This window comes from Hemiscyllium ocellatum, chromosome 19, assembly GCF_020745735.1.
Source record: "Hemiscyllium ocellatum isolate sHemOce1 chromosome 19, sHemOce1.pat.X.cur, whole genome shotgun sequence".
Classification (NCBI taxonomy): Eukaryota; Metazoa; Chordata; class Chondrichthyes; order Orectolobiformes; family Hemiscylliidae; genus Hemiscyllium; species Hemiscyllium ocellatum.
The window spans coordinates 25,486,115-25,507,849 of record NC_083419.1 but is presented as its reverse complement, the minus strand read 5'-3'; the positions used below and the strand labels follow the sequence as shown (position 1 = coordinate 25,507,849).

Below are 21,735 nucleotides of genomic sequence, written 5' to 3'. Positions count from 1 at the left end.
TTAACTTTGTATATCCCAGTCCAACACCGGCATCTCCAAATCATGACTACAGTCGTCTAATGTTCGAGATAGTGAAGTTTGGTGCATAAGCTCAGAGTAACACCTGTGTGCTTTCAGTTTCTGCTTCATCCTGACAAAAGTTTCACTGGTCTCGCTGGTGATCACTGTGACGTTCGCTTCCTTGTCGCTGGGGGCGGTTACCACGCAAAGCTGTGAAAAGTGACGGCAGCGCTTTGCAAGCCTGAACTCAGGGTGAAACTTCTCATCTTGAGGGTAAAGTTGGGAGAAAATGCGACTGTGTGCTCTGAAGGTGAACGGGCTGTGTTTGACGAGGTGGTGGAGAGTTGCCGTGGACCTGGCTCCGGTTGCTCGTGCAGTTTGCAGAAATGGCCAGAGTCCCCGGGGAGGAAACGTGCAGCGGCTGAGAGTAGACTTCAGGACAGCCTCAGTTCACTCACCGGCAGCTCACCGGCTTCTCCAAAACGCTCAGATCCGGCGAGGATTTCACCGTTCCGCCGCTTGCACCGTCGATTTCCGGACAAGTTACGAGAGTGCGTTTCGCAAATCTGTCGAGGAACCCGAAGAGTTCTGGAGCGAATGTGCCCAAGAGATCTCATGGTTCAAACCATGGCAAAAGACGCTGGAATTTTCAAATCCACCTTTTGCCCGCTGGTAGGTGAAGTTTCTATACTGTACTTCACATCCACAGTTTGGTTAAGGATAATATTTCCAGAACCGTGACAAATTGGAGTGAATTCGGCAGACTTGATTGTTTTGATCCACCCGAGGAATGATCCGCAATGTGCAAGAAGGTCTTAAAAGGGTGTCCAATTCCATGTGATTAACTTTAACATCGAAATTTGCATTCCTAGAAATGCAGGCCCATTAGTTTCATGACGCCCTTTCCCCATATTCCAATGCATTTTTCTCTGTTTCCAAGTGCATGCCTCCCTTTTTAAACCTGTTCGGGATTTTACATTGTCTGGTTGAACCTTTCATGGGCTTAACAAATCTCTGGTCTAAACAAATCTTACAGCACTTCATTCTTCTAACGGTATTAGCTGATTGATTTGATTTTATCAGTAACACATTCTTGCCTCAGAAATCTGACTCTGAGCACATTGAGCTGATGTAGTGCAATTGCAATTCGTTCGTTGGTTCACATTTTGTTCTGATAATGACTGTTACCGACAACACTCCATATACAACTGGAATCCATACAAGTGTGGAATAATAAAGCTGAAAATCCAAAGTTGCTGTCACTGGTTCAATGCTTTTTCCAAGGCTGTTAAGGATTCCCAGTTCTTCACTCAATGGAAATCAGTTGAATTAATGACTGTTTCCACTCATATGCAATTATTCTCCCTGTAAAAAGCTTTGAAAACGTTGTCCCTTGTTGAGTGAGATGTAAGTGTATATTTAACAATGTACCAGCTTCATAATTACAGTTGAACACTCCCCTTGATCTTAAAAGGTGAATTTTCTATTTTACACTGTCAGATTTTGCCATTATAATAACATAAATATAACACTTTTTGTTATTTTAGCTTCTAACATGATCCAATCCTAATAATTTATTTTGCTGTATGAAAATTATGAAATACTTGCTGGTTAAGTTGAGCAACATCATTGCTGCTGTTTCAAACCATTTCTCTTAACTTGGTGCCCCCTGCTTGGAAAAAAAGGGAGAACCATGGTGCAGAAATCGCTCGTGCTTTGTGGGCAGCTGCATTTACTGTCAACTTTTCTTCAGTGCACAGTCTGGGTCAGTAGATTAGTCATGGATTCTTTGATTGTTCTTGGATAACTGTAAATTTACTGGAAATACATGTCAATGATTGTCTGCAGACATGCAGCATTTACCAGGTCAGGCTTCACTCAGCAGTACCTTCAGATGGCTGCAAGGTGCAGGCTTACCTGTTTGACAACCAGGTCATCAGTCTGGCTGCTGGGAAGTAGAGGCCATTATGTTTTAAAGGTTTTATCATTAAATTTCCATTGAGGTAGCCGCACTTCCAGGTTTCCTGAAAGCTATTACCATCTTCTTACCCCACCTGCTAGATTCCTCACCATAAATATCAGCTCATTCATGTCCAATTCAGAATGAACAGTTGCCTCCTGTCTGCCATTGTATAGTTATGTCCAGCAGGGTCTTGGATGAAGAGAATTGCCATATTATCCCCCTTGATGTGCTAGTTGGCTTCTTATTTTCAGCCTGCACCATTGGCTCACAGCAATAGGAAAAAAAAGCCGGTTGTATAAATCTTTCCCTGTTAGTACACAGCTTCTTCAGTAACAACCGATCAGCTCTGCCCCCTTGTGGTGCCACATGTCTGACTGACTGAACCTTCGAAATTCAGGAGGTTTGGCCTACAAACATATGAGCCCCTGTCTTGTGTGCATGCACTGGCACTTATATGAATCAAACTCTGAATGGCCAAAAATGTTAGGACAGATTTTGTCATGGCCTTCTCACATACCCTGACGTTTTGTCATCACATTCAAAACTATGGGCTGAGGATTGAAAAGTGGGACCAGTGTAGATTTAGTGTATTTTGGCAGTACAGACTCAATGGGCCAAAGGGCCATTCAGAACTATATGATTCTAAGTTTGTATGAAATAGACCTACTGTCTTGTGGATAGCTGAACAAGTTGAAGGCTAAGAGACTGTGACAAACAAAAATCTACAGTGGAGCCCAAAGATGGACTGATGTCTAAATATGTTACTTTTCCAGTACATCCTGTGCCAAGTATAATAATATGCATTTCTGTGGACTTAACCAGTGAGGTTGGGATGGGGACCTTGATGTTTGAGTAACCCAGAGTCTTCACAGATTTGCCCATGTTTGAGATTTTAGTCCACTCTTGCTGCAAAGTATTAACACAGGACAAAAAAACTGCAGATGCTGGAATCCAAAGTAGACAAGCAGGAAGCTGGAAGAACACAGCAAGCCAGGCTGCATCAGGAGGTGGAGAAGTTGACGTTTCAGATATAACCCTTCAGTATTAGCTCAGCACAGAAGACAGCAGTTACAGGCACTATGGGCTCTTTCTGACTGTGGGAGGGACTCTTGTCTCACTGGTCAACCATGACTAGGATTAGATGCTGACCCTCCATAATTGACCTGCCTCAGTGGGTCCTAGGACCCTAGAATCTCTACACAAGTGGATGGATTCCATTACATCAGACATACAAAAGAAAGGTGCCAACTCTTAAGGATTCAAGCTGAAAGGTCAAGATCATGCACATAGGAATGACAGGTGACAGCTGCTCAGTATTGCACACAGGAGAGGTATGATCATCATGGAATTTGATAGACTAAACAGTGATACAGCTTTCTTATGAGAGACCAGGCTCAGTGAGAAGGGACCACTGAAAGTAAAACATTATTCATTCATCTGATAGATTTCAAAGGAAAACTGTGAGAAAGGTGCAGCGTTTGCGCTCAGAAAATTGCTACTGTTAATGATAGAATCCCTCACAACCAGTTCAGAATGTGTTCCCTCCAGTTGCCTCCTTTTACAAACAGGGTCTGCTAATCACGTAAATATCTATTCTCCAAAGTTTTGCCACATTACACAGGCAAAAGTCAGTCCTACAGTGATTAATGCTAACTATCAGCAGAATCCTAAAGTCAGAACATCTTCACCTATAGGGGATTTCAAGACAACAATAGGTGCACACCATGAGTTATGATCATCTTTGTAAACTAAATGAGAATGGGAGTAGCCTACTAGAGCTTTGCTGCTACCATGAGCTTTGTGGAGCTAACGTCTTTCAGAACAACCCATATCACACAGTGTTCTGCAAACACCCAAGATTAGGGGATTTGCAGGAGATAAACCTGATCGTAATCAACAAACATGAGTTTAAACAGCATTCTTAATGCATACAACTACTGCAAGACTGACTTTGAGACATCACTCCCTGATATTGCATGCAAACCTGTGAAGCGTTTTCCTTCACAGTGGAAATGCTGTGCTGTCTACTGAGATTAAAACCAACAGGCACTTGATTCAATTGAAGAAATATCAGTGGCATTCCCACACAGATCGCAGAAGCAAATGAAATATATTTTGCAATAAAAACTAGGCAAAGTAAAGGTCAACCGTCTGCTAGATAATACATCAATAACTAATGAGCAGAACATTCAGTTGTTCTTAAGCACAGGGAATTCTAGGCTTCAGATGGTTCCAAAAGGTAGCAGGTTTCCTCAGCAAAGAAAATTGGTTGGTTAGGAAACAAAGGCAGTGAGATCATTGCTGACTGCTGAATAGAGTTGGAGAGATGGATGGAACTGGAATTTGAACTGAATTGTAATGAGACCACTCATCAAGCTAGCTGTAGTCAGCACAGAAAGCCTTCCAGTTATTGCATAGCTTATATTGAACCCACAGGATGGGAATTTAAAGCTGTCAACCCACTTTCTTTGGCCAAGTTTCAGGTAACGCTGTTACACTATCAGCTTATCAAGCAATGAAACTGGCGTTTCTGCATGACCTGCGCAAATTATTCCGTCTCACTCCTATATAGAGAGGGCAGTGCTTTTGGATGTGAATTATACCAAGATAATGGCATTGTACAAGACTAAAGACAACTCAGCAATTGCAACAACTGTTGAGAAATCTCCCTACTGGCATCATGGAAAACGTATTTGTTTGTGTTGACCTTATCAACCACAGACACTGACTAAATGTATCCCTCTCAAATCTGTGAGGTTTCAGAAGGAGAAACTCCACACTTGACATGATCTTTTCAATCTAGCAACAGCAAAATGAATGCTGCAACAAAGATGATCACTACATATTGTCTTCAGTGATCTCTCCAATGCATTAGAGCATATGAGCAGAGGAAGGGTCTGTTTAAGCAGCTGGAAAATGTTGGTTGTTCACTGAAGCTGGTCATTGTGATCTCGTTTTTCAGGGACAACATGACGGGTACGATTAGCCAAAATGGGGCAACATCAGAATACTGGGTTGTGACATTCTTTGGCATATTTGTTGCATTACTGCTGTCAGCTGTCTAATGTATCAGAACTGATAGAACTGTTCAGCCTTGCTCATCTGAGATCCAAGGCAAAGGTGAGCCAAGTCCTCAGCATAGACCAAGAGTTACTCTATGCTGATGATTCACACGAGCATCCCATACCAAGAATCTTTCAGTAACAAATAGACAACTCTCTCATTGTCTTCCTGAAACCAAACTCTTTCTAGGCAATGTCAATATGTGTTGCTACATTACCATCTTCCTCAAGAAGGGCTTATGCCCGAAATGTCGATTTCCTGCGCCTCGGATGCTGCCTGGCCTGCTGTGTTTTTCCAGCACCACATTTTTCAACTCTGGTCTCCAGCATTTGCAGTTCTCACTTTCTCCTATATTACCATCTATCAGCATTGACAAAGTGATGCTGCAGCTAGTTGTTTGCTTCACACATCGAGACTCCACATTTACCAGCAATCTGACTTTGATGATAAGATCAACATAACTGTTGCAACTTTTGCAATGTCTCTGACCAAGCTGTGTGAGAGTGTGTGGAACAGGAACATGACAGGTAACACAAACTGTGAGCCTGTTAATCCTGCATCCTCAGCATACTATGACAGTGGTGAGACATAGAGAACATACGGTAGGCAGGGATAAAAAGGTTTTACACTTTTCACCTTTGCTGTCTTGAATATACCTCTAGAAGGCCATAAGAATAGGAGCAGGAGAAGCCCCTCAAATCTGCTTCGTCATTCAATAAGATCATGGCTGATCCATCATCTCTTGGGTGCATCTCCCTACATTTTGAGGTGGTATGTGTTAATTCCATCAAAATATACTCATTGTAAAGCCAATAATGAATGTGACCCATCATTGCAAATGACAGGCCATATACCAAATACCTTCTGTAAAGTGAACTGGCCACTGGGTCACAGCCTTCTGGGCATTCACACTTTGATTAACAAGGACATTTTAAAAACAAAAAAAATTTCATGAGATTTGGGTCTCACTGTCTGGATACCAGCGTTTATTGTTTGCGTCTCAGTACTCTTGAGAAGATGGTAGTGAGTTGCCACTTTGAACCATTGTTGTCTTATTATTATAGATACACCCACAGTACTGTTAGGAAGGGAGTTCCAAAAATTTGAACCAATGCTAGACAATGAATGGTGATATTGGTCCAAGTCAAATGTGGCATGAAATACTACTTTTATGTGGTGATAGCATTTCCATGCATTACCTACCCTTGACTTTTGAAATGACATGGGTCGGAGCTTGGAAGGTGCAATTGAAGAAATATTGTTTCACTGGAGAGCCATCCAGACTCTCACATTACTTATGAATTGACAAGAACTGCTTGACTCCAAATAATATCTAAAGCAACCTCAAACTTAACAGAATTACACCTCAGTAGTTAGGATCGGGCACTTGAGTTGTTCTTATTTGAGTAACCCACACTTTCCTCTTCCTAAGAACTGTGAAAAAGTAACACTTCAGTTTTGAGCTGAAATGTGCTGTTTGACTTGAATCTACCATCAATGTCTTTCAAAAGAAGAAATGGGCAAGACCTAGGGATAACAAATACTTTGGAGAATGTAGATTAATGATTAGCCCAAATGAGATACAGTCAATATGTCTCCATTTCAGGTTCAGATAAACAGGAAGCTATCACAATGTCTTATGCCTGAAGCAGTGTCAACAATGTAATAGCTATCTTATAAAATTAATACATGTAATGAGTTTTTGATGAAGGCAGAGAAGTTGTCCCCTTACCTAAAATGACATCCTTAATGAACTTGTCACATGACTAAAATTTTTATACTCTTGAACAAAGGTTTAATTAAACATTTTCTGCAACCCTGCTGCAGTCTGATTTAAAAATCTGGTATACTGTTAATTTCAATCTGCTAAGGATCTAAGGTCTGCTAACGTCACAGCCTGGCAATGTTTTTCTAAACCTTGGGGCACCTCTTCTCCTTGAGTGGTGTCTCAGTATTTGTGGAAATCAGACAATTGCACCCACTAAGGAGAGGCGTGGCACTGTTATGCTTTGGCAAGTGTATTCAACCAGGGCTACAAGGAGTTAGATGTAGGATTTCCTCCACTAACTTTGACTGTGTGGTCTTCCTCAACAAATGAAATGTTTGTTGCTCCGGTCCTTCCAGCAGCATGGACTGGGGTTTTGAGCCTGGTTTCTGTGGTGGTGCTAACTGCCTGGGTACTCTGCTGCTGAAGTCTATCTCTCACCATGGTATGGCATGTGGAGGTTTTTAGATTAGGTGGATGACTTCAATAAATTCCCTTGTTTTGGTTACCCATTTGTCCCTTCACATGGGGTTTGAGGATTTTCTTAGTGCATTTTTCCCTTGCCTGATTTAGGCTGCTCTAATTCATGAATCTCTTTCTCCCAATCCCAAACCAACCTCCTTATCACTCAGTCCTCTTGTGTGGGTGTTTTTGTAGGATCAAAATGTTTGTAGGCAATCCTTGCTGTCGCAGTGACATGTGAGACAAGCATTTGAATCCAATTTAACATCTTTGATAGTGTCAGTGCAATCCAATCTAGGTTACTGAAGGCTCCTATGAACCTTGTCCATGGGCACCTGGCAAATGTGGTTGCATGGTGAGCCCCCATTTCACTGCCTACACTGAATTACACCCTTCATGAGGTCCCCCCAAGGTATCCTATAGCAGCTGGGATTGTCGTTTTCATGATCTGAGCTCCCTTCCTCCCACATTCTGAGGATACCTCAGTAAGGTAGAATAAATTTTGGGGCTCAGGCACATTTACATCAATTTTATCTCCTTAATATCATCGAGCTGTGGACGAGATGACCAAGAAATGCAAAAATCTACAGGTTGTGCTCAGAGTTGCCTTGCTAGGGAGTGTAAAGTGCAAGGCCTCAGGCACTGGCCAGAAGTCAAATTTGATTGAAAATTCTCCAATACACAATCCTTGGGCTTGTTGTGACTTGTTCCCCCTAAATCTGTGTGACCTCTTTGATCTTGGATTCCATTGTTCTCTGGGGCAAAAAGCTGCTGTTTAGTTTGGCCAATTTCCTGTCAGGTCCAGTTTCTTCAGCTGTGGGTCAATTCAGAATGTTCAATTTTGGGCCACTTAACGAAATTTTTTTTTAGATTAGATTATGGCGGATATCTCTAAATGGTTCATGTTTAGAAATTTCCAGATGTTGGCTGTTGGCTTGGTCACTGAGATGGCACACCTCTTTTTTTCCAACTTATCTCGTTTTCCTTGTTACTTGTAGGAGAAAAGTGTGCAAAATAATTGAAACTCAGAAAAGCGAATACAAAGCTGTAACCTGTGGCACCTTGTGAGAACAGGGCCATTGTGTTCTTGGACATCGTAAGGAGGTGTAAGCATCCTCCAAGCTCACATATAGTGCCCAATAAATTTGTTTCTTATTTCCTCAGTCACTTGCTTACCCTCCCCATACATGAGATGAGATGGCAGTGGTTTATTATAACACACACTGAGATTCTTGGTATATGAAGTCATGTTTTAAGAGATGTTATCCTACATGAATTATAAAATACTCAACTTTTTATGATACTTATAAAGTCTTGTGCTTGAAGTGGAGGTGGCAAATAGGTACTGGTTGTGTCAGTGAGTTTTAGGAGGCAATTGTGTTGGTGAAGCATGTTATGTGTCTGAAGAACAAATGAAATTTACTGACCAAATGACAAGCTTAGTGGCACCTTCAGCTGTGCAGTAGGGGCCTCCAATCTAAAAACACTCTTGCAAGCTTAATTTTTTCTGTGGAGTGATATGAGAGTATGTCAAACATTAACATCAAGACTCAAGATAAAATCTTGCAGAATGTAAGGAGGAGTTCATTGGTGCTGTGCTATAGGATTGCACCTGACGACACATCATTAGGGAGACCTGCCGGCTGAAGTGCAGACAGAGGGTTAACAGAGCTTGGGACCCTGGTTATGGTATGATGTCCTCCAAATTTACTATGTTGGGATACAGTAATGCAAAACTTGCAAAACCTTACCACTGTCCAGTGGCCTCTTATGTAGGAGCTGGAGTGTCCAAAAGCAGGTAAATAATGGGAGCTGGCAGGAGTGATGAAGATGTCTCACAGGGTAAATGTCACAGTTGTATTTTCCATTCATTCCACTCAAGCAGTGGCAGATATTGTCCTAAATATAAAAGCACAAACATTAACTGTAGCATTTCACTGACAAGACTATGATGGAACACCTCCCAGTCATTTATTATATGCAATTTATGTGAAAGTGAACAAAATCTTGTATTTCTGGTATATGTTCCAGGTTTGTTGATGGTGAAATAAATGTATGCTACAATGCATTAGATCGCCATGTTGAAAATGGGCTGGGAGATCAAATTGCCATCATTCATGACAGTCCTGTTACTGACACCAAAGAGATAATTACCTACAAAGAAGCCCTGGAAAAGGTAATACAGAATATATTGTACCATGATGCTGTTGTCATTGTCTTTTGAAGTTTGCCTCAAGGTTCCTTCAAGACAGACCTCATACTAATACTATTTTGAAGAAAGTAGTTGACCACTTGTGCTATTCTGTAAACAATTTAAAGATCCTGAGTTGAACATACCAATTTTAGTCTTTGGTACTGCTTTGGATAGAGCAAACCATATAGATATGCTCACTCGATACGGAGGAGTGTTGGCTTTGCTGAGATGAGGTACTCTTGAGAAAGTAATCTTGTCCCTTAAATTGCTATAATTGTCTAAGTTCCCTCTGTGTCCATGTAATTGAAAAGATATAGGACATTGGAGCTCATTTATTGTTTATATAAATCATTCTGTACTTTGTTGAACCTGCCTTGAATATTTCAACCAGCTTATTCTTACATATCTGCCCCTGTGATTGTAACAACTCTTTCAGGTCATTTCGATTTTCCTCTGGAAAATAATTTATCCAAATTTTTGAGAACTTCCTCATTGTCCAATTTAATTTGAGGAATGTCCAATTCAGAAGCATCTGAACTTGGTTCTCCACTATGTTATAACGAGTAACACATTCTCGTTACAACATAGTGACAGGGTAGTTGTTTTGGGGACCTTTAACTTTCCAAATATTGACTGGGAATACTATAGTTCAATACTTTAGATGGGTCAGTTTTTGTTCAATATGGGTTTCCTGACACAGTGTATAGACAGGTCAACAAGGGGCGGGGCCACATTATTTTTGGTATTGGATAATGAACCAGGCCAGATGTTAGATTTGGAGGTAGGTGAGCACTTTGGTGATAGTGACCACAATTTGGTTAGGTTTACTGTAGTGATAGAAAAGGATAGGTATATACCACAGGGCAAGAGTTATAACTGGGGGAAAGGAAATTACGATGCGATTAGGCAATATTTAGGATGCATAGGATAGGGAAGGAAACTGCAGGGAATGGGCATAGTGGAAATGTGGAGCTTATTCAAAGACCAGCTACTGTGGGTCCTTGATAAGTGTATACCTGTCGGCAGGGAGGAAGTTGTCGAGCACGGGAATGTTGGTTTACTAAGGAAGTTGAATCTCTTGTCAAGAGGAAAAAGAAGGCTTATGTTAGGATGAGATGTGATGGCTCAGTTAGGTTGCTTGAGAGTTACAAGTTGCCAGGAAAGACCTAAAAAGAGAGCTAAGAAGAGCCGGGAAGAGACATGAGACGTCATTGGCGGATGGGATCAAGGAAAGCCCTCAGGCTTTCCATAGCTATTATCAGGAATAAACAAATGACTAGAGTAAGATTAGGGCCAATCAAGCATAGTAATGGGAAGTTGTGCATGGAGTCAGAGGAGATAGGATAAGTGCTAAATGAATATTTTTCATCCGTATTCACACTAGAAAAAGACAATGTGGTTGAGGAGAATACTGAGGTACAGAGTACTGGACAAGATGAGATTGAGGTGCGTAAGGAGGAGGTGTTAGCAATTCTGGAAAGTGTAACAATACATAAATCCCCTGGGCCAGATGAAATTCATCCTAGGATTCCATAGGAAGCCAGGGAGGCGATTGTTGAGCCTTTGGCTTTGATCTTTATGTCGTCATTGTCTACAGAAATAGTGCCAGAAGACTGGAGGATAGCAAATATTGTTCCCTTGTTCAAGAAGGGGAGTAGAGTGGAAATTATAGACCGGTGAGCCTTACTTCAGTTGTGGGTAAAATGTTAGAATGGCTTATAAGAGAGAGGATTTACAAGCATCTCGCGATGAATAAGTTGATTAGGGATAGTTAACAGATTTTGTGAAGGGTAGGTCATGCCTCACAAACCTTATTGAGTTATTTGAGAAGGTAACCAAATAAGTGGATGAGGGAAAAGCAGTTGATGTGGTATATATGGATTTCAATAAGTTGCTTGATAAAGTTCCCCAAGATAGGGTATTGCACAAAATATGGAGGCATGGGATTGAGGGTGATTTAGCAGTTTGGATCAGAAATTGGCTAGCTGAAAGAAGACAGAGGGTGTTAGTTGATGGGAAATATTCACCTGAAGTTCAGTTACTAATGGGGCACTGCAAGGATCTGTTTTTGGGTCCACTGTTGTTTGTCATTTATATAAATGACCTGGATGAGGGCATAGAAGGATGGATTAGTAAATTTGCGGACGGCACTACGGTCAGTAGAGTTGTGGATAGTGACGAAGGATGTTGTAGGTTACAGAGAGACATAGATAAGCTGCAGAGCTGGGCTGAGAGGAGGCAAATGGAGTTTTCACTTATCACCTGAGGATTTTTCTTTTCCCCAATTTCTGATTCTCAAATTGAAGTTGACGTTGGAAGCCACAGTTTAATTTATGAACCAGCTCATAATCATCTGCCACTTCTGCTGCTAATTTTTCAATCTTAATGCTCTGCTGTTCCATATGAGTACCTTAGAAAGTGAATTTTGAACTTAAACTGGGAAAGTCTGCAAATAGGGAAAAACAACTGAAGAACAGTGGGGGATGTTTAAAGAATCATTTAAACCAATACAAAAGCCAATACAAATACCTCAAGCAGGAAAAGAAATCCATAGAAAAAAAGCAATGTAGAACAAACGAGATATGGGATAGCATACAACTAAGAGAAGGGGCTTATAAAACTGTAAAAGGCTGCACAGATCCTGCTGAATGGGAAAGGTACAAAGGTGAAGGAAACTTGCAAGGGACAACAAAATCAATAAGAAAACATTATCGTTACATAAAGGGAAAGGATGTCATCAGAAATAATGTTGGCCCACTAAAGACTGAAAGTGGGGATATTGTCAAATCTATTGGGAAATAGCAGACGCGTTGAATAATTACTTTGCCTCCATAATTACAGTGGAAATGGGGTTAGCTTGTTGGAAATCCTGAAGAAATTAATAGTGGATCAGAAACAAGGACAAAAATATATACTTGCCTTTTGATTTTGAATGTATATCATTGAAGTATTTATTGCTGTGTTTGGGCATAGAAATGTGATGAGATGTTATACCTTTGCACAATTGTTCAATTTCTTATGCTAAAACTGGAAAATATAGTAAGCGTTAACTTGACTAGCACTAGAGTCATAGCGTTGTACAGCACAGAAACAGACCCTTTTGTCCAACTCATTCATACTGACTAGATATCCTAACCTAGTCTAGTCCCATTTGCCAGCATTTGGCCTATGTCCCTCAACACCCTTGCTATTCATATACCCATCCAGATGTCTTTAAACAATGTTAGTGTACCAACCTCCACCACCTACTCTGGCAGCTCATTCCATTCACGCACCACCCTCTGCATGAAAAATGTTTCCCCTTAGGTCCCTTTTAAATCTTTCTCCTCTCACCTTAAACCTATGCCCTCCTAGTTTTGGACTTCCCCTACTCTGGGGAAAAGACCTTGGCTATTCACCCCGTCCATACTTCTCAGTCTCAGACGCTCCAGGGAAATTAGTCCCAAAATGTTTCAACCTCTCCCTATAGCCCAACCCTGTAACCCTAGCAACATCCTTGTAAATCTTTTATGAACCCTTTCAAGTTTCACAATATCCTTCCTATAGCAGGGAGACCAGAATTAAATGCAGTATTCCAGTAGTGGCCTAACCAATGCCCTGTACATGACTTCCCAACTCCAACACTCGATGCAATGATCATGAAGGGCAAGCATACCAAATGCTTGTTTTATAGATAAGAATAAACATTTAATGATATTTTCTTACAACAGTGTAACTGCCATTTTTCACTGAAAGTAACTTTTGGTATCGTATATTGTTTTGAAATGTTATAGGTTTCGCGATTGGCTGCTGTCCTGGTACAACATGGAGTCAAAAAGGGTGATCGTATTGCCATTTATATGCCAATGATTCCACAAGCGATATACACTATGTTGGCTTGTGCTAGAATTGGAGCAATACACAGTTTGATATTTGGTGGCTTCGCATCAAAGGAGCTGTCTACTCGGATTAACCATGCGAAGGTAAAATTAAGAAGAACCAATGTGGAAAATCATACTCATACAAAATGAATTCCAGTATAAGTAATGAATTCCAGTATAAGCAAATGGTGAACTCAAATATGGGATAAAATTTGGATCTAGGACAGCTGCAATGCTGTAATGTTCATTCTTTAGACTAAAAGAAAAGACTGTTGAATTGAAATCAGGCACGATGGTTCAGCTGAGTTAGCACTGCTGCCTCACAGTACCAGGGTCTCAGGTTCGATTCCAGCCTCAGGCGACTGTCGGTATAGAGTTTGCACATTCTCCCCATGTCTGCATGGGTTTCCTCTGGGTGCTCTGGTTTCCTCCCACAGTCCAAAGATGTGCAGGTTAGGTGAATTGGCCATGCTAAATTGCCCATTGTGTTAGGTGGATTAGTCGGGGTAAATGTAGGGGAGTGGGTCTGGGTAGGTTGCTCTTCGGAGGGTCGGCATGGACTATTTGGGCCGAAGGGCCTGTCTCCACACTGTAGGGAATATAATAAAAATATAATCCTTTTTGGATTTCTAAAATTATGAGTTTGAATACATTAGGTATCATAAATTTCTGTATCATAGTGTCTCATTTCAGTGTTATTATTTGTATCATTTTAATCTCTAGTTTAGTTCTTTGACCTCCTCTTCTGCATTCATACATTCCTATATTATTCCATCATTTGTGGCCACGTCTGCAGTTGCTGTGGCCCCAAACTCCAGATTCCCTGTTTCTATCTGTTCTCAGCCTCAATTTCCTCATTTCAATTAATAACTTTTGGAAACCGTTCCATGTAATCTGAACCTATCTTGATTAAAGTTTCAAAATTCAGTGTTTCACAAATGTTGATTACAAAGGAAAAACGTGGAAATTTCTTGTGTCTATCTCTCTTGTCAGATTTCTCTTCACCCCCTTCTGTTGGTTATTAATTCTTTGTATATGATTCTGTTTAATGGTTCGTTTCCTAAGCATTAACTTTTATAAAGGCTGCCACTATGCAACCACATGAGGCATCATAGTCAGGCCTGGCCATTTGTGTTTCTCTCTTTGTTTACATTCTTCTTTCCATGCTTTGTATAAAGTAGTGAGAAAAGTCTGGATACATTCCTGAGTTAAATCCCTTGGAATGTTTGTCTCCAAGATCAATTTGTATATGTTAGAAAAACCAAGACAAGAAATCCAATATATTAATGTGGAACAATATTGTAACTGTTTGCTACCATCTCTCATAATGTTTTGAAGTTAAGATTGAGGAATACATTTCCCTGCAGTTTATTATTTTTGTATTTTGGCGTATATTCCATAGTGATGTCATAAATAGTAATTGGTTTAAAATTTATAAATCATCAGATGTTTTAGAAAAGATTTCACAAGCAATAAATTGTTAAGTATTAACATTCTCATGTGCAACTCAATATTTATGTGTCTCTTGCTTGTTTTGTTGACATTTCCTATCCCTAAAAAGAATAAATGGTATAATTTACTAAACTAGTCAAATGTAAAAGACTTTTCATTGCAAAGTAAATGAAATTAATGTCTTGAATGACTAATAAATGGCATGTTGCAGTAATTGGCAGGTTCAGTACAATAACAGGATAATTATAAAACTTCCAAAACAATGTCTCAGTGTATCAGTTATCTATTTCCAATCCATTTATTTCTGTCGATTTGATATGCTACACTATTGAGTAGTGACATCATCGTTGTATGTTAACTACATAAACACTTTGGACTCATTAGCCATGCTTTCCATGGCAAAATAAAAAATAAAAGTTTATACTTTCTTGAATACAGTTCTATTTATTTTCTTATACTTTAGCCAAAACTGATTGTGACATCATCATTTGGTATTGAGCCAGGGAGAAGAGTAGAATATATACCTTTGCTGGAAAAAGCTTTGAACAGTGCTCAACACAAGCCAGATAAAGTCATAATATACAATCGACCTAACATGGTGAGTGCCAAATCAAATGAATGGCATTTTGACATAAGATTCACATCTTCAACTGAGCTACTGGTCATCCCTCTTATAATTACCTATTCCTCAGCATCCATGTTTTTGCTAACACTTCTATGAAGTATCTTAGGCCAGTTTCTGTGTTATTAAAACTGCAGGCTGTTATAGCAACTGTCCTGTTAATATCAATGCACCTGATCAATGCACCTGATTCTGAAGTTGATTGTTGAATAGAAAATGGAAATGAAAACTATTACAAATTATTCCTCCAAAATCATAAAGTTGCAGATTTTGTTTTCATTCTTTTGTGGAAAGTGAATGTAGCTTGCAAGGCCAGCATTTATTGTCCATCCGTGCGTCTATTGACTTTGAACTGTGTGGCTTGTTAAACTATTTCAGGCAGTCTGGATAAGAGTTTGCAGTAAGGTTAAAATCAATTAGGCAAAAGTGAGAATTGCAGATGCGGGAGATCAGAGTCAAAATTAGAATGGTGCTGGAAAAGTACAGCAGGTCAGGCAGCATCCGAGGAGCAGGAAAATCAGACGTTTCGGGTAGGAGCCCTTCATCAGGAATGGGATTACCCTCCCTAAAGGCCAATTGTGAATCAAATGGGTTTTTAGAAATGTCACTGATAAACTTTGACACTTTAAATTTATTAACTAAATTTAAGTTCCACCAGCAGCGGTGGTGGGATTTGAACTCTTGTCCCTAGAGCTTTGGTCTGGACCTCTCCCCTATTACTACCTGAGCTCATCTAATTACAGATACCTCAAAGTTCAAGCTTGATGTTTTTCTGGTGCGTATGGCACAGCCACTTATTGAACCATTGAGCAATTTTGCAATGAATATTTTTGATTTGACGCTGTTCATTATGAGATGCTTGCTTAACCATAATGAGATGGGGTAATTTAGCATAGAGTACTTTCACCTCTATGACCTAGTTTGGAGTTCACCTGAATGTGGGATGGTGGCAGAGGTGTATAATGGAGAGGCTGGGGACAGTAGTGAGCATTGCAGAGAGAACAGGTTTCTGTTAATTTCTGAGGCTACGTAAGTTAGAAATAAATTAATTTATGCAGTCTTGATCCAACATGAGTGGGTGCTAATTCACAGCACAAATTGGCTCTCCTTATACAAAAATTGATATTACATACATTGTGTGAAATGCTTTGAAAGGTTGTGATGGTGTGATAAAATGTTATATGATTACATTTGTATTGTTGTTTATATTAACCATCTCACTTGAGGGATTTTCTTGTATGTGTTAGAAGTGGAATATTTAACTGCTACAACATTCTTTTGGGGTTGGGTATTTTAGACAAGATGTTTATCTGACTGATGATGAGCTTATATATTAGAATTCTATTTACTAATGAATCTAAATAAAATTGAACATGTATTATCTTAAATCTTTTAAGTTTTAAAAGGTTCTTGTTTCCATAGAATTCAAACACAATGCAAATAATCACGATCATATCAATTACATCAACTGCTTGATTCAAATACATCAAGATTATTTTTATATGGGGAAGAGGTCAGAAGCATTTGCATGACTTCATTAAAAGATAACACCAATTTGACAGAACAAAAGAAAGTTAATCATTATACATTAATCATTGTATTTCTGATTGTGTTTTAGGAGAGAGTTCATTTGACATCTGGCCATGAGTTAGATTGGGACGAAGAGATTTCTGCTGCTCAACCTCATGACTGTGTCCCAGTGTCTTCTGACCATCCTTTGTATATTCTGTATACATCAGGGACAACAGGGTTACCAAAGGTAAGAAACTGCACACTCCTAACTTGATTTGGACAGTGAACGTTTGAACAAAATGGGCTTGTAGTTACAGTGGCCAGAATTTAATGTGGGTCCTGTCCTGGAGAGAACTACACATCGCCGCTTCTGCTGCCCATTTCCCCACTGGCACCACCTCTTATCCACTGTTCACCCCTAAACTCGCTGACCTACATTGGCAACTGGTTGCGTAATGCCTAGATTTTAAAACCATTTAATGTTTTTCAAGCCTCCTTCAGCCTTGCAACCCTTGGGTATTTATGCTGTTTTTATACAGACCATCATTTGCTGTATCTTCTGCAGTTTTGGTCCTAAACTCTCAAATTCCTTACTTTAAATGTTTCTATCTAACTAGTTAAAAATCACACAACACCAGGTTATAGTCCGACTGGTTTGTTTGGAAGCACTAGCTTTCTGAGCACTATTCCTTCATCAGGTACTCTGAAAACTAGAGTTTCCAGATAAACCTGTTGGACTATAACCTGGTGTTGTGTGACTTTTAACTTTGTACACCCCAGTCCGACACCGGTGTCTTCAAATCATGTCTATCTAGCTACCTTTCTTGCTTCAAGAATCACCTTAAATCCTAGTGCTTTGACTAAGCCACTGGCCATCTACCGTAATATCTCCCAGTGTGTGCCAGGCGGCCAATGTCACACGTTATTTGGTAATGTTCCTTGAGAACAAGACAAGCATTAGCAGGTTGTTCAACACTGACCAAAATCCCTACCCAGTAATAAGCTTTGTATGTGTATAGGCACACTATTCCACCAGGAATAATTTGTTGATGAGCAAAAACCTTTTTTTCGTATTCTTTAGTCAAATCATTTGCAAAATAATGACAGCATCCCAAGTTGGATCAAATGAAGTTGATTGTCATAATTTCTTTTAGGGAGTCGTGCGTACTTCTGGTGGCTATGCAGTCATGCTAAACTGGACTATGTCAAAAGTATATGGTCTCAAGCCTGGTGAGGTAAAGCTTATTATTTGTGTCAGATTTTCATGAAAACTTGTTTTTGTAGTGTTTTTATATCAGTAATCTTTTGTTTTGCATCTTCCAGGTCTGGTGGGCAGCTTCTGATCTAGGCTGGGTAGTGGGCCATTCATATATTTGCTATGGACCACTCCTTCATGGCAATACAACTATTTTGTATGAGGTAGGTGAAAGATTATTGAGTACTTTTCCACAGAACAGTTTGCAGGTGTAAGCAAATTAAGCAAGTCAATGACAAAAGTCCCATTTGTGGTCTGGAATAATGAACATATAAGACTTGGTTTTGTGATAGGCTAACCTGCCTTAGTTACTATCATGAGGAGATCACCTCTGTCTGAGTGCTGAAATTTAGAGAAGTAGATGATTAGTCAAGGTTTCCACTTCTGATACTTGGCTAGAGAATCTAATTGATATTAGATGAACACAGGATCAGATTGGGGCCCCTCTTTGGTTCAGTGGTAGTGTCCATCCCCTGGACTGGGATGCCCAGATTCAAATCCCACCTGCTGTAGAGGTGTGCATAACAACTCTGAACAGGTTGATTTGAAAAATAGGTACAGGGTCAGGTTTGAACTCTTCTGGTGCAACAGTACTATCTCTACCTCTGAGCCAGGAGACCTGAGTTCGAATTTCCTGTTCCAGAGGTGTACAATAAGACATCTGAATAGGTTGATTAATAATGTCTACAGGGTGTGGTATTGCTTGATGCACCAATAGTTGACAGGTCTGCTGATGGCCAATGTCTAGAATCTCATGTGATGGATAGCTAATTGCATGAGGTATTAGAAAGCATCCAGAGCATTTGAAGCCATATTCAGCTTTTCAGAGATGAGAGAATTGGACAAAAATGAAAGGTAAGAAGATGCCTTAACACCTCGAATTCAGTGTTGACAGCAGAGAGTTTATAAACAAACTAAAAGCTATTGTGGCTCCCAGTGCTTGTACCTTAATAGTAACTAGGGAATATGTAGGGTATACAGTTATCTGTAGAATGATAAAAATAGAAAATATTGCAAGTTGTCTGATGAAAGAAACAGAGTTAATGCTTCAGGTTGTGACATTTTATCAGAACATTGTCCCGTTAATTTTCTATCTACTCCTACCCTGTCTGTCTTTGTCTCCGACACTCCTAATGAAACTCATTGGAAGCCCAAGAAGCAGCCCCTGAACCTCCACTAAGGCATTTTTACAGGATTCCAGACTCCGCACTGAATTCAACAATTTTACATCATAAACAATCATAAACACTGTACAAAAATAATGATTCGACTGTTGCATTTTAAACACCCTTTCGATCTTTTTCCGTATTGTTCCAGTTCTATTTTCATTTACATTTACCCAGCTCCGAAGTTTAGAGGCAGTAGGGTCCTGAGCAAATGGTTCCCCATCTAAGGTTGGGAGTGAGATATAATTAAGATAAGAGAGAAGAAATCCTAAGACGGGGTAGATGCCCTGAAGTGGCAAGAGAGTAATGAAGCCTTGATGCACTTGAAATTCAGCAATTAAATTTGTAACAAGTCAGCGATGCTAGGATTGCCGTAGGGAATACTGTACTATTGCTGTAATTGAGTGTGCCCATTGAGAGTGCAGGATTTAAATCAGTTCTTGAAGTATAATAAATTGAAAATGTATCCAAAGGTGATACTGGCTTGTGAGTAAGTATTTTCATATAATAAAAATACAAGATACTGGATGTGTTAAGTAGGCCACATTGTGGAGAAAGAATAGATTGATTTTTCAGTTTACTGATTTATCTTATCAGAAGCAGGAGATGTTGCAGATGAATAACTAGAAGTAGGAACGGAACCAAGGTGAAGGGAAAAGTAGAAAACAAAATGATCTCTGGTCATGTGGATGTTAGAAAATGATTAAAGAATTGACAAGGTTGTTATGGAACTAAAGGGCAAAATTATTTGAGAGATTAGAGAAATAAAAAATGTACCTGAGATTCATACAGCTGGATGGAATAAAAACTGGCAAAAGAAGCATGGTTTCTGTTTGGAAGTAAAAGGCAGTAGGTATCAGGGGTGAAGAACAACTTACTGATTGGAGGTCCCTGATAAGAGATACAGTAAACTTACCTCATATTGGTTGTACCAGCAATCCAGAAAAAACAACTGTAATTAAGGTATAAACTTGGTAAATTTGATGTTTGCTTTGGATTCCTACTGAAAATAAGTTAAGAGCAGGCCAGTTTTAAAGTTTCCTACATTTTAAATAAAACATGATGTTTACCAAGTAAACAGCATTGTAAATTCTGATTCTGAGGTTCCTGATGACCTATCTCCCATTTCCTAATGTTCAGATACGACCCTTCCCCAGATCTTCATCCTCTGTGACTATCAATCCACATCTTGTTTCTGATTGTGATTCAACTCTCCCCCTGCCCTGGATATACCCACATCCGTGCTCAACGACATATTTACACATATCTGAAAATGTGATTCAAATTCAGGTCAACTGTTCACTTATTTTGACAGTTGCAGTGACTCATGCTTCTGTGAGCTGAACCTCGCACTCCTCCCAATATCTGAGGCTCTCTATGGGTGTGATTAGGAGTGTTGAAGAGTGACAATACCAATTCCAAACTTGTAGCACCCTATCGACTAAAATTGAAATTTTGATTGTTGCTAAACTTTTTGATCTGTTATTTCCTATAGGAAATATTTATTGCCTAATTTGAAACTCCAGTGTAACATAATCGACTTACCTGATAAAGTTTAGATTTTGCCTGAGTAAATAATGATTACGAAGTTGTCAATTGCACCAGGTAAAGGAAGTTATTTATTATCCAGATCTGTTGCAATCTATTTTCATAGAGTATGTCTTCTATGATGATTGATTCTCATTTAATAAATTGCTGTAACAAAAGTCAAGTTACTCCTGTGGAACAGGACCTAATAAATACTCAAAAATTCCTTACATTTTGCCCTTTATTTACATTGCAATGGAATGATAACATATTGAGCACATCAGTATTCAAATAATATCCATTTCAACATTTTACAGCAAGTTCCAAGGTACTGCTGTACCTTTAGAATGTTGATTATTCAATGCCTTTCTATGATAATTATTGAGTGATTATATAAAATAGAGGAAAGTTTTAAATTAACAAATTTGCTACAAGATTCAGCAATTTGTTGTTTTATCAGTAAATTAATTAGAATGATTTGGAATTTCCAGACAATTGCTACATTTAATGATGTGTTGTTAACTTGATAGATTATATAAAAGGTGGAGTAAAAAATGAGGTCTGCAGATGCTGGAGATCACAGTTGAAAATGCGTTGCTGGTTAAAGCACAGCAGGTCAGGCAGCATCCAAGGAATAGGAAATTCGACGTTTCGGGCATAAGCCCTTCATCAGGAATGAGGAGAGGGTGGCAGGCAGGTTAAGATAAAAGGTAGGGAGGAGGGACTTGGGGGAGGGGCGATGGAGATGTGATAGGTGGAAGGAGGTCAAGGTGAGGGTGATAGGCCGGAGTGGGGTGGGGGCGGAGAGGTTAGGAAGAAGATTGCAGGTTAGGAGGGCGGTGCTGAGTTGAGGGAACCGACTGAGACAAGGTGGGGGGGGAGGGGAAATGAGGA

The 21,735-nt window shown here is 39.7% G+C and overlaps 1 protein-coding gene across 2 annotated transcripts in view; it reads left to right on the top strand.

Moving 5' to 3' along the window:
* The first annotated feature begins 262 nt into the window (after positions 1-262).
* acss3 (acyl-CoA synthetase short chain family member 3) overlaps positions 263-21,735 on the top strand; it is a 53,378-nt gene continuing 31,905 nt past the window's right edge. Inside the window, exons 1-7 of one of the 2 annotated variants that reach the window (XM_060839303.1) lie at positions 263-672; positions 9,285-9,429; positions 13,221-13,409; positions 15,223-15,357; positions 17,000-17,140; positions 18,048-18,128; positions 18,217-18,312. In XM_060839303.1, the coding sequence (XP_060695286.1) occupies positions 290-672; positions 9,285-9,429; positions 13,221-13,409; positions 15,223-15,357; positions 17,000-17,140; positions 18,048-18,128; positions 18,217-18,312 (1,170 nt within the window). In that variant the 5' untranslated portion in view covers positions 263-289. The remainder of the gene's footprint in view (positions 673-9,284; positions 9,430-13,220; positions 13,410-15,222; positions 15,358-16,999; positions 17,141-18,047; positions 18,129-18,216; positions 18,313-21,735) is intronic. The other variant, XM_060839304.1, reaches the window with a different exon arrangement.